The sequence below is a fragment of the Martes martes genome (assembly GCF_963455335.1).
Source record: "Martes martes genome assembly, chromosome: 6".
NCBI classification, from domain to species: Eukaryota; Metazoa; Chordata; class Mammalia; order Carnivora; family Mustelidae; genus Martes; species Martes martes.
The window spans coordinates 133,686,426-133,698,932 of record NC_137893.1 but is presented as its reverse complement, the minus strand read 5'-3'; the positions used below and the strand labels follow the sequence as shown (position 1 = coordinate 133,698,932).

Below are 12,507 nucleotides of genomic sequence, written 5' to 3'. Positions count from 1 at the left end.
AAGAGTTCATTCTTTGCTTGGTGCTCAGGACAAAACTCTAAATTATCCTTCAAAATTTGAAATTCTTCTCAGATGCAGCCCAGCCCAATAAAACATGCTCTGAGTCATGAAACTGACAAAAGAAAATCACATCTTGGTGAAATGTTACTGTGTGATTTCCAAAGACGTTTGTGTTTTAATTTTTAAATTTAATTTTCCAGAGTTTCTCCCAGTTTTTTAATCCGTTTTCAATTGATTCTGCCTCCCCTCACTTTTATTTTCTATTCTTCCTTGCCTGGAATTATATGCCTCCCTTTCCTGCCACACATCTAGCACCTTCTCTCACCTGTGGAAAGAGAGACGAACACGTCTCTCTGTAGGCCACACATACCTGAGCTCGCTTCCCTTTTGTTCCTTTGGCCCCACACATAGATCACAGCAGCCAAGCGGAGAAATGCCTTAGTAAATCAACGGAAACACACACTACCCTTTCAAGTCACCCTGCAACATTATTTACATAGAAGACACGGAGGCGTATGCATGAGGTCAGTTACCCAAGAGGCAAAGACAGTAAGCTGAGCATAGCCTGCTTTTATTCTTATCATTCTCGATGAATTTCCAAGTGAACCAACAGAAAAAAGATCCATTCCTTTGTTTTTCACAGTTCTTAGGGACGCTGTCCTCAAGGCAGCTCAAATCCAGCCATCATCATCCGAACCACTTCAGCTCTCTCACCACAAAATGAAGCCGTGGACGTGAATACACTCCACAGACTCTCAAACAAACAGGTTTTGGACATTTTAATCTCCCTGAAATGAGGATTCATCTTCTACTCAATTATAAGAGCACTGTGTCATGATTTAATGGGTAGTGACTTTCCCTTTCTAAATGGTGCATGAAATCATCGTGAATCTCACAATTAATAGCATCTTGAAGTCAATGGAATATACAATAAAAGTACAAAAGAATGCAAGTCTGTGATAGTCTATGAATCCTATATGAAGCCTATAAAACAAAAATCTTGTTAGCTACTTAAGTCTCTGATTTAATGAATGATTCATCAACAGACAGTAATCAGCAACGGAATTTTCTTTCTAATAGTAAAGTATTAAGGATTTTGCTTCTCACATTTTATGGGAAACAGAGTGTTAGTTTCACTGGCTTTAAAAACAAAAAAAGGTTTGAGAGAAAGAGAGAGAGTGAGAGTGTGAGAGTGAGAGTGTGCACGTGCACAGGACGGGCAGAGGGGGGTGGGGAGAGAATCCCAAGCAGAATCCCTGCTGGGCACAGAGCCTGACCAGAGGCATGACTTGATGCAGGCTTGACCTCAGGACCCTGAGATCACAACCTGAGCAGAAACCAAGAGTTGGTTCCCTAACCGACTGCGCCCTTAGTTTTTCTTGCATTTAAACATCATGAGTAAAGAATATTTAAAGACACTTGTTTTACACTAACGAACTAAAAAAATGCTTTATGTTATTTATCATTGCACATCTTCTATATGGCTGGCACAGTATATCTGAAAGGCAATCATCTCTTGGGATTTAGTATTTTTAAATCTCAAAATATTGACCAGATTGCCAGAGGATACCTTTAAGTCACACACATTGCACAAATAATTAAAACAATACTAATCTTCCTAGAATTCAAATTAGCATTGTCCATTACACTCAGAGAATACTTCATGAAACCTGAATGTTTAAATTTAAAATTCCAAGTAATAAAATATTAAAAGATGACTTTTTTCCCTGAGAAAACAGAAAATCTGTTGCTGTTTTCCCAAGGGAAATTTGTTAGGCACTGCTGCCAGTCTACATAAAACCTCATGAATTTTGATTCTACCAAGTCAGATTTCAGGACAATTTGGGCAAGAGCAGTAAAGTTAAAAGTTATCCTTTTAGGGTAAGTTAGACTTGTTCTTTCCTATCTACTTCCCAGGGTTACAAAGAATGGCCGACGCATAATATAAATTTATTGAATAAAAGAATGAACTAATAACCTTACAAGAAGAACATAATGAGTTTTTTAGGGCATTCATTAAGAAAAAAGCAGAATTTATAAAAGTTTTTATTTAAAATAAGCATCCATTAACAAGTGCATTTAAATACACTATTTCCCAGCAATTAATTTATAAAACCAAGGGACCACAACTTGCCAAGAGGGCATACTTAACTAGCTAGTATTACCGTACACTAAAGTAATAAAACTGTGTTCCTTAAAACACTCTCAAGTTCAGACACCTCAATGAAATAGTACACTAGCCTTTCCTCTGCCAAGGAACTTTAATTTTTTATATTGTTAACGCCCTTCTAGGTTTATTACATTTTGATGATGATAATCAAGTTTTGTTCTAGTGCACAAACTTGCTCCCAGACTATTTCTAAGACATTTTTATCTTCCCTTTGATTGCATTCATATTATTGATTTCAAATTACTAAAATTAGCCCAAATTTTCCATAATGCCACCTCAATTTTAGTCTTACTCAGGAACCACTTCACCGCCCCAAATCTAAGAAGAAACCTTTATATTTTCCTAAGTGTACTTAGCAGAATTCTTAAGGAAGAGAATTCATTAGCATTCAAGCATAACCTTATTAACATAAGGTTATTTTATTAACATAAAATATGATCACAAATCAGCCTTCATTTTTTTAAAAAAATAGCATGTGTGGTATTTAAAACAGAAAAAACATGGGAGAATTTTTTGCACTGCTGGTGAACTTACTCCTATTATAAGAAGCTTAAGAAAAAAGACATTTAGTAAAGTAGGTGAGCAAACTCTAGGTTTCTTATTTACACACTAATTAGAGTTCCACAGTCTAGTTTTCTGCTCATTAGCCTGTCACTCTCACTTCAGAATTACGCAGCCTAGTTTTACACAGACACCTAACTTCCCTCCAGCTTCCCCAGATAACTGGAGGGTAATTCCTGGGCATAAATTATGCCTATGTTAACAGAAATCCTACTTGTCAAGAGCCTCCTTGGAGCAAGTCTAAACCTGCTAGCTACTGCAGCAGTGTAGACCCCTTACTGTGTTTCTTAAGCCACACAATCCACACAGACATGCTTACGGCCTCATTACCCTCACAGCCACAGTAAAACAGATGATTAACAGAAATTATTGTTTTTTTTAAAATAAACTTTCTGGTGGTTGGAGTTTAAAAAGTCGGAGTGATACCACTGCTGCTGAAGGAAATTACTGTCATTATGGGGGCGCTTTCAGGATTTTGCTGCGAATTACTGTGAAAAAATCCCATGCAAGCTGACCTACCATCTCCACCTTTTTCTAGACTCAACTGTCTGAGTCCTATTTTTCCTGGATTATCACAGTGTTTTTTAAAGGAGGTGACTGCTAACATAATCTCATCACCCAAAGGGTAATTTAGAACAGGACTATCACAGATTCAACGACCACTGGACCACAACTCTCATCCAGTTATGATGCAGGATAATGTTAGAATAGCACAGTCCAAGACAAGGACTTGAACCCTCCTCATGCTACTTGCTGCTTCCACTCTCTGGGGGTAATGTTCTTTGACATCTTTCAACTTCAGCTAGTTAGTCTTTGTAACAAGGTAAATTTAGAAAGTGCTGAATTTTGGATTTCTGGCATAAAACCTAGGAGCATTTTTGTAGGACATTCCCTGAGAATTTTATTACACAGTGTTCAGAAATTGAGAGCAAGTTGTTTTAGAAATACAAACTGGTTTTAAAAAACAGTTAATGTCGGAGCGCCTGGGTGGCTCAGTGGGTTAAGCCTCTGCCTTTGGCTCAGATCATAATCCCAGGGTCCTGGGATCGAGCCCCGCATCGGGCTCTCTGCTCGGCGGGGAGCCTGCTTCTACCTCTCTCTCTGCCTGCCTCTCTGCCTACTTGTGATCTCTGTCTGTCAAATAAATAAACAAAAAATCTTTAAAAAAAAAATCAATGTCTTTAAAAAAAAAAAAACAAAACCAGTTAATGTCACAGTATAACTAAGTGAGAAATCACTACCAAAACATAAATAAAATCCCCCACAGTGTGGGGGGAGAAATTCTGTCAAGAGGGTCAAAGAAGAAACTGGCACAGAAATTAATGAAAGCAACAAATATGACATCGTGTAGAATGTAATAAAGTAATACGCAGAAAGTAATTAATAGTTTTCAGTGATTCAAACAGGAAAGAACAAAGGCTTAAAATAAATTAGCCCAAATTCCAACTTTAAAAAACTTGGTAACAGAATAAACCAAAGAAAAAGAGGAAAAAAATAATAAAAAGCAAAACTTAATGAAATTAAAAGGACAATACAATATGCAGAAAATCTGAAGTTGGTGTAAAATAAGGAAGTGAAACAGATAAGCCTCTGGCGAGACTAATCAAGAGAAAAAAGGCACAAATGAGCAAAATTAACAATAAAAAAATCTAGTAGCAATGAAAGAGAGTTAAGAAAATAACACCAAGGACTTTTTGCCAATAAACGTGAACACTTGATAGAATGTATACACTGTAACAAATACGTAACTTACTGGCTGATTGAAAAGAAAAAAGAAAGTATGAGCAGAACCTAAATATACCGATTTGATACTTAAAAATCTATCCTCAATCCCTCTTGAAAGTCAAAGTATATTCCAAGACCTTCCTGTAAAGCTATCATTCTAATATTAAACAAACACATCCATGGGAAGCAGGACAGTTCTCAGATCTCCTTTGTTCAGCTAATATAATTTTGAGACAAATCAGAAAAGGAAAATGATAAGAAAATAAAACCATTATTTCTTGAACATGGATAGAGAGTTCAACAAATATTAAAAGATCAATCTAGCAGTGTGTTTAAAAAGACAGACATCAAGACTAAATTGGTTTTATTAAAAGAACATAAGTGAAGTTTAAACACTACAATGAGAGAAGACCAGAAGATCGGCTCCACATATGAAGAAAAACTATTTGATTAAAAAAGCAGCCACTTACGATCCTTTTTAAAAATTTCAATAAATTAAAAAAATAACCTCCTTAAGCTATAAAAACAAAGCAAAACTAAAAAACCTGACCAAAGCCTCCCATAAAAAGACTTCGAACATTTGAATGGTGAAATACTAGAAGCATTCCCTTTAAAATCAAGAAAAAGTCAAGGATGCCAACACTACCATTCTTCTGATATTTTACTGGAGCCAATTGGTAAAACAAGAAAAATAAATAAAGGAACAATGATTTAAAAAGGAAGAAACAAAACTTTGATTGCTTCCAGCTGATATCACTGTCTATAAGAAAATCTAAAAAAATAAATCTAAAAAAAATAAAGTACCAACAAATAAATTCAATAAAATAAATACAAGAACCATATGGAAAAAAATTACAAGATATAAAGAAAATACATGTATCAAAAATATGCTATTTTTATAACTGGAAAGCTAGAAATTGTGACAACAGTCACTGTGCCCCAAAATCAATGTAATCCCAAACAAGGTCCTAAAAGGTTCTTTTAGAAGCTGATTCTAAAATGTAAATGGATGAGCAAAAAACTAGAAATAGTCAAAACACTTCAGGAATTTGCCCTATTATACTATATGTTAAAACATGATTCCTCAAGAAATTAAAAATAGAGCTTCCCTATGACCCTGCAATTGCACTACTGAGTATTTACCCCAAGGATACAGATGTAGTGAAAAGAAGGGCCATCTATACCCCAATGTTTATAGCAGCAATGGCCACAGTCGCCAAACTGTGGAAAGAACCAAGATGCCCTTCAACGGACAAATGGATAAGGAAGATGTGGTCCATATACACTATGGAGTATTATGCCTCCATCAGAAAGGACGAATACCCAACTTTTGTAGCAACATGGACGGGACTGGAAGAGATTATGCTGAGTGAAATAAGTCAAGCAGAAAGAGTCAAGTATCATGGTTTCACTTGTTTGTGGAGCATAACAAACAATATGGAGGACAAGGGTAGATGGAGAGGAGAAGCGAGTTGAGGGAAATTGGAAGGGGAGGTGAACCATGAGAGACTATGGACTCTGAAAAACAACCTGAGGGTTTCGAAGGGGCGGGGGGTGGGAGGTTGGGGGAACCAGGTGGTGGGTACTAGGGAGGGCATGGATTGCATGGAGCACTGGGTGTGGTGAAAAAACAATGAATACTGTTACGCTGAAAAGAAACAAAACATTAAAAAAAAAGTGAAGTAATTAATACACTGTGGTATTAACCTATGGATACATAAACAGAACAGAACAGAGAACCAAGAAACAAACCCATACATATAAGGAAAATTAGTATGAAACACAGAGTAAGGGAAAAATCCACTCAATACACGTTCAGGAACAAAAAACAAACACTCCCCCCCAAAAAAAACAAACAAAGCCCCCACAAAACTGGAACCCTGATACTATATTTTTTTAAAGAATCAACTCCAGACAGATTTTTTTATCTGAATGTGAAAGTTTTTTTTTAAGAAGAAAATAGAGAAAAAAATATGTATGACCTTGTGGTAGGGAAGAATATAAGACAAGCAAAGTAAGTTTAAAAATCCCCAAAACAAAAAAAATACTAATTATAAAAGAAAAAGTCTAATAGTTTGATAATATTCAAATCAAGAGCTTCTGTTTACTGGAAGGCAATTTAAAGAAATTAAAAAATTAAGCTCAAAACTAAACCACATAACATGAATAAAGGACTGTTACCCAAGATATATTAAGGAAAAAAAAAAAAAACAAAGAGTTTTAAAATGCATGAGATACTCCTAAGCATTTCAAGAAGGTAGAATACAAATGAAGACATGTTTAATATTATGACTAATTAGGGAAAAATAAATTGAGAGCAGGACAAAATACTATTTTTTACCCATCCAACTAGAAAAAAATAAAAGGGTTGACAATTCCAAGCACAAAATGAATTCTTAGGCACCATTATGCTCCCCATTATATGCCCTGGAAAACTCACAGATGTGCACTAGGATGCGAGAATCTTCATAGCCGCAAGGAGGTAGAAATAACTCAAATCCATCAACAGGAGAACGGAGGCACACATTGTCTCACACAATAAAGTATTATCACAGCGAGGAAAAGAAAGAGCTACATTCAACAACATATATACATTTTAGAAACAATGCCAAGTGAACAAGCTGTTAAAATTATACAAGATTATTTTTAATGCCCAAACTCAGGCAAAACTAAAAAGTATAATTATTTTTATCAAGCGTTAACACTATGAACACAAAGTTGAGGACAGTGAACACCTCAACAGAGCAGACAGTGGGATGAAACAGCCCAGCGCTCAGGCTGATGCAACAGCCTTGACAATGCGCCAGCTCTTACTTCCATGGGTAGCGGGATTAAAGACACCAGGTTATTCTTATGCTATATAATATGTTACATGCACTAGCTTACAGATATCAATATTATATGATAAAAATTTTAAACTATTAAAACTAAAACTTACAAAGAAAGCACATGAAAGCTCTCCTGAGAAACTGATTTATTTCTCCCCAGTTTATTTTATAACATACTCCATTCCCACACTGTGACATTCACTATTTATTTTTCATTTAAATCCTGTGCAATAATGTGGAAAATAGTGTCCAATACAACAGATGCTAGGAACAAGTAAAGAGCACTGTAAGGAAGAATATGATGACATTATGGAGAATTATATGAATGCTACATGTTCTCTTTATCCCCAAACCCATTAAAATCAAAATAAATCAAAGCCATCTAATTTTCATTCATAAGCAGAAAGAATAAAAGAAATACATTAACATAATTTCGTGTCCTTCTTTATTTTATTTGTGTGTAATGGGCCAAGTCACTTTCTCTGCCACCATATTAAACAGATTAATCCTTTCTTAAAATGTTAGAAAACAATAAAGATCAAAGATCAAGGTTTACTTTTTTAAAATGTTTTTTGTGAGGGCTTGTCATTAACATAGATGCTTCTGAAGATAAATTAGTTACCTGTCCTAATGGTAAAAATAAAGGAAAGGGGAGAAAGATCCACAGATAAGTTAAGGACTACACTGTCTTCTATGGAAGCAAAGCCTTAGAACCATGAGCACTGTAGAAAAATAACCAGATGCAGAAGAAAAAGTCAGACTTGCAGGGGGAAAAAAACAAAAGCACCTTGAAAAAACAGTGAAAAAGTGACCTGTCCTAGATGACTCGTCTTAATAAAAATAAGAAACAACAAATTTTTAAAGAACATTATTTGAAGGAAGAAATGAATTTCCTTTTTAAAAAAAAAAATATATATATATATATTTGAAGATTTTATTTATTTATTTGACAGAGAGAGAGAGATCACAAGTAGGCAGAGAGGCAGACAGAGAGAGGGGGAAGCAGGTTCCCCACTGAGCAGAGAGCCCAAAGTGGGGCTCGATCTCAGAACCCTGAGATCATGACCTGAGCCCAAGGCAGAGGCTTAACCCACTGAGCCACCCAGGTGCCCCAGAAATGAATTTACTTGAATAAAATAGGCAGCTCAGCAAGCAAAGACGAGAAATCTCCAAACTTTTATTACTCAAAGATTTTATCTCATATTGTTAAAGACAAACTGATATTATTCCTTAATTATATTTGAGGGAAAAGCTATTTTATTTTTAATTTGCCCAGAATGTGTATGTAAAAATGGAAGCCAAGTAGTAATTCTAGGCAGTGAACTGCACAGAACTGTGCTCACTTGGTCTTCATCCTAGGTCTTAAATAAATGTAGCCACTAGATTATTCTGAACCTCATTATTCAATTTCTTTTTCTACAACCTTTGTTCCATTTCCTCCTTCCTATCAGGTATTTAGTTCACTCTTCTTAAAACTCTGCCACTGAAGGAAGAAAGAAAGAAAAGGAAAACAGGCACACATTTATTTTTCTACCTGAAACAGCTCTAACCCATTACTAGATGTAAAAGATCTCTTACAGCCGAGCCTGCACGTCTAAATGCTTTATGTCTACAGCGATGGGGGAAGGGATCTTCAGTCAACCACTGAAAGGGACAGCACGGCTACAGCGACTTCTCTGTTCTTTCTAGACTTTTCTGCAAGAATGTCATTTAAGGTGCCTATTAAGGACTTTCCAGACTGCATGGAAGAAGGGGGTGGGGAAAGGAAAACAGGGAAGAGAGACACTTCAGTGTCACTGCACAGCACAACCTAACTATTCAGACCAATCCCAAGCCATCCTGAAGGTTCACAGGTTGGTTCAAGGGATGGAGAACATGGATGGCCAGAAATATTTCTACTAAAGACACCTAGCTACAAACCTAACTAGATTAAAAAAAAAAAAAAAAGACGTTCAGTTGGAATCCTACATGGCTAAATTACTCTGTCAAAATATTCCACTTTCATTAGAAGATAGAAGGACAAAGAAATAATAAATCATGAAATATAAATGCTCTAAAGGGAACTTTAATTATGCCCTTTTAATCAATTTTTCTCATTAACATAGAGGGTTAGAACGCTATCCACTTCACACTGTCTTCCCCTCTGCACTGGCTGTTTTATACTGAATGTATTTTTTCCTGCTACCTAGAAAAGTAAACAGTGTGCTTTCTATGATGACAATCAATTTTTGCATTTAAACTTTTTATTTTTTTATACAAAATAAACATTATAATAAAAAAAAGAAAGCCATATAAATAAAAGTTAATCTTCCTCAGCCCCTTCTTCCACCATTATAAATATATTTGTGCATAGTTCTTGCAAACTTTGTCCAAACCTGTATAATCATATGTATAAGTAAGTGTGTAAATACATTTGTGTTCACGTATATGCCTTCGTCATTTGACTGAACAAAAAAATTGAGATTTTTACAAGCTACAGTGCAGTTTCACTTTCCTCATTCAGCAATAAATCATCACCATCAATTGAAATAATTAACATTTCTTTAAAAAGTATATAATATATCCCCAAATATGAATGTATTATAATTTATTCAACTATTTTCTCACTGACTAGCATTCATATTATTTTATTTGTCTCGGGCTTTTGTCCTTACGAAAAAATACTGCATCACAAGAACACACATAGGCACATATATATGTAAACAGCCATCATTAGCCAGTGTATTTGTACTTTTATTGCTATGGGATGGTCTCATCAACAGGACTTTTGAAAGACCTGCAACAATCTTTCACAATCCCACCAGCAATGTATAAATACCTGGGAAACGGTTACAGAATATGATACGTAGCTAAAGCATTTCATAAAGCAGAGCCCATATACTTCTAGATATCAATTAGTCTAAGGTGATTTTTAATTTTGTGATATGTTTACATTTAGTAAGGCTGTGATTATAAGGTAGCTATTTAGGAATCACTTAAGAATACACTCTATATACGGTTGAGTTCAATTTACCTTTTTTTGACACTTCTGCCCCATTAAGTTCTTTTTGTGCTTCTTCAATTTTGTCTAAGAAAAACAAAGAAATTTTACAAATCAATTAATCATATACAAATAAAAATACAGAAAAACATACTACTTATACATGGTGTCTGATACACAGTAATAAATACTTATTGAATGAATTATTTGCGAAATAAATGCACTTAAACTGTCAAAATAATGATATATTCCCTTATTTTAAAATTGAATTTCTCCCTTCAATCATATCTTGGTCGCAAGGACCACTTCCAATTAATTAATGTTTCCATAATGCAAATAATGAGTGCATTTCAAATACTGAACTATAGTTAAAAAAATGTCTAGGTGCCTAAGAAAAGCACCTAAAAATAAAACTTTCCTTATTGAAGATATACAAATGCCCAAGAAGGATTTTATCAGAGAGATATAACAAACGCCCCCTAGCTTAGAAACAAGTCTAATCCAAGTTCGTAGATGGCCTGAGACCTATGCCAAACACGGAAGAACCAGGAAATAAATGAAATGAGGAGCTTTAATTAATAGCCACCCGTCCTGCCAAGCCTTGGTAACAGGACAGTCATTTATGAAGGGGGAGGGTAGCATACTGCATTAAAGAGATCCTGTATCAAAGTAATGACCACAGAACTGTTCGTTTTGAAGGAGCAGGTGTAACCCAGAAGTAACGCCTAACAAGGCCCTGGGAGGCTGCCCCAGGAGCGGACAGGACAGGGAGGCACGTGTGGGCCCTGAGCCGACAGGTCTTGGATCTGAGGCTCTGAGCACCACTGGCTTTTGCAAAAAAAGCATGTGTTCTACCTTGGTTAACAATTAATTTACAGTTTATAAGGATGCACTTATTTGATGATTATGACAATCACCAGTTTCAAGTTTCACACAGGATACTAGAAGTGCTTGTGATCACGGGAGAAGCTACAAAATTCCCGGGGAACTATTTTGTACTGAAATGAATACATAACCAATAATTATATATTATTACAATTAGTTCATAGAAGTATCATTTAAAAGCTTTCAAAACATTGGTACTTCCATCATTTATGCCTTCGGGCATCCACCATCGCCCCTAGAATGGTCTCCAATGCTGCCCCTACCACTGCTGGCCACAGATGAGCCTCCGAAATGCATCTTTTCCAAACAAATAAAAGACGCAGATCCCACCACAGGTCCCCTGAACTCCGGTCCACCTGCTGCTTCTCCTGTCCAGCTTGTGGGGAAAGCCAGAAACTCAGAGAACCTCCAATTTACTGACCAAACTTCTTTTAATTGCTTATTGATCCACCCGGCCCACAACATAAAGGCAGAGTGGGAGCAGCAGAATAAAGGAGACAAGCGAGTTTGAAATATTAGACATTGACTATCAGCATTGATCAAAAATAACTAAATTTTTATCCTGACAAAGGTATCCCCACAGCAATGTCCTATTTCTTTGTTGCCAATTATCGGATCCAGAATGAGACGTATAAGGAGTAGAGGTAACCCGTAGAGATGATACAATTTTTCTTATGTATAAATTCTAATTATTTCTCATGAAATGACAGGTGAATTTGGAAACCGCCCTTAAACACCCCACCCCCAAGCAAACAAACAGAAACCTCTTATTAAATGTAGGAAGTGGATCCTGCCTCTACAGCAATTTTACTTCAAAGAGAAAAATACCAAATGCAAGGATGAAATCTATGTTCATATAAATAACAAAAGGGCAAGGGCCACTTAAAAAAAATAAAATATACACTGCAGACCTTCAAAAATATAAAGACACAAATCATATAATTTAAATATACAGTCCTTGAGAAACATAAAAAGGAAAAAACACTGTTAGTTCTGTGCCAGCAGTACATCCAAACTCAAGAACCATAAATAATATATACGTATATAGTCTATATATTCACAGTGGTAATGACTGTGTTTAAGAGTTTATGCACACATAATTTGGCATTTTACAATAAAACAACTGTTTATTAATAGAATTGACTGTGGCTCAAAGCAACAAAAACTCATGATCTAACACATATTTAAAGAACAGCTGCTATTCAGTATAGGGAGGTTTGGTCACTTGCTGTTCGCACAGTAACCTAACAAATTCTTACAGAAATGACCTCAATTTACATGTGATCACAAAACACTACTCTTTGTTGTTAAATTTTCAATCGAGTTGCCTTTTTCTCTTCACAATAACAGTGCCTAAA

The 12,507-nt window shown here is 35.6% G+C and overlaps 1 protein-coding gene across 2 annotated transcripts in view; it reads right to left on the bottom strand.

Moving 5' to 3' along the window:
- The window catches only part of HIVEP1 (HIVEP zinc finger 1), a 139,354-nt gene that overhangs the window by 57,670 nt on the left and 69,177 nt on the right, over positions 1 to 12,507 (bottom strand). For both annotated transcript variants that reach the window (XM_080806119.1, XM_080806120.1), the window contains one exon: positions 10,298 to 10,351. In XM_080806119.1, coding sequence (XP_080662245.1) covers positions 10,298 to 10,351 — 54 coding nt within the window. The remainder of the gene's footprint in view (positions 1 to 10,297; positions 10,352 to 12,507) is intronic.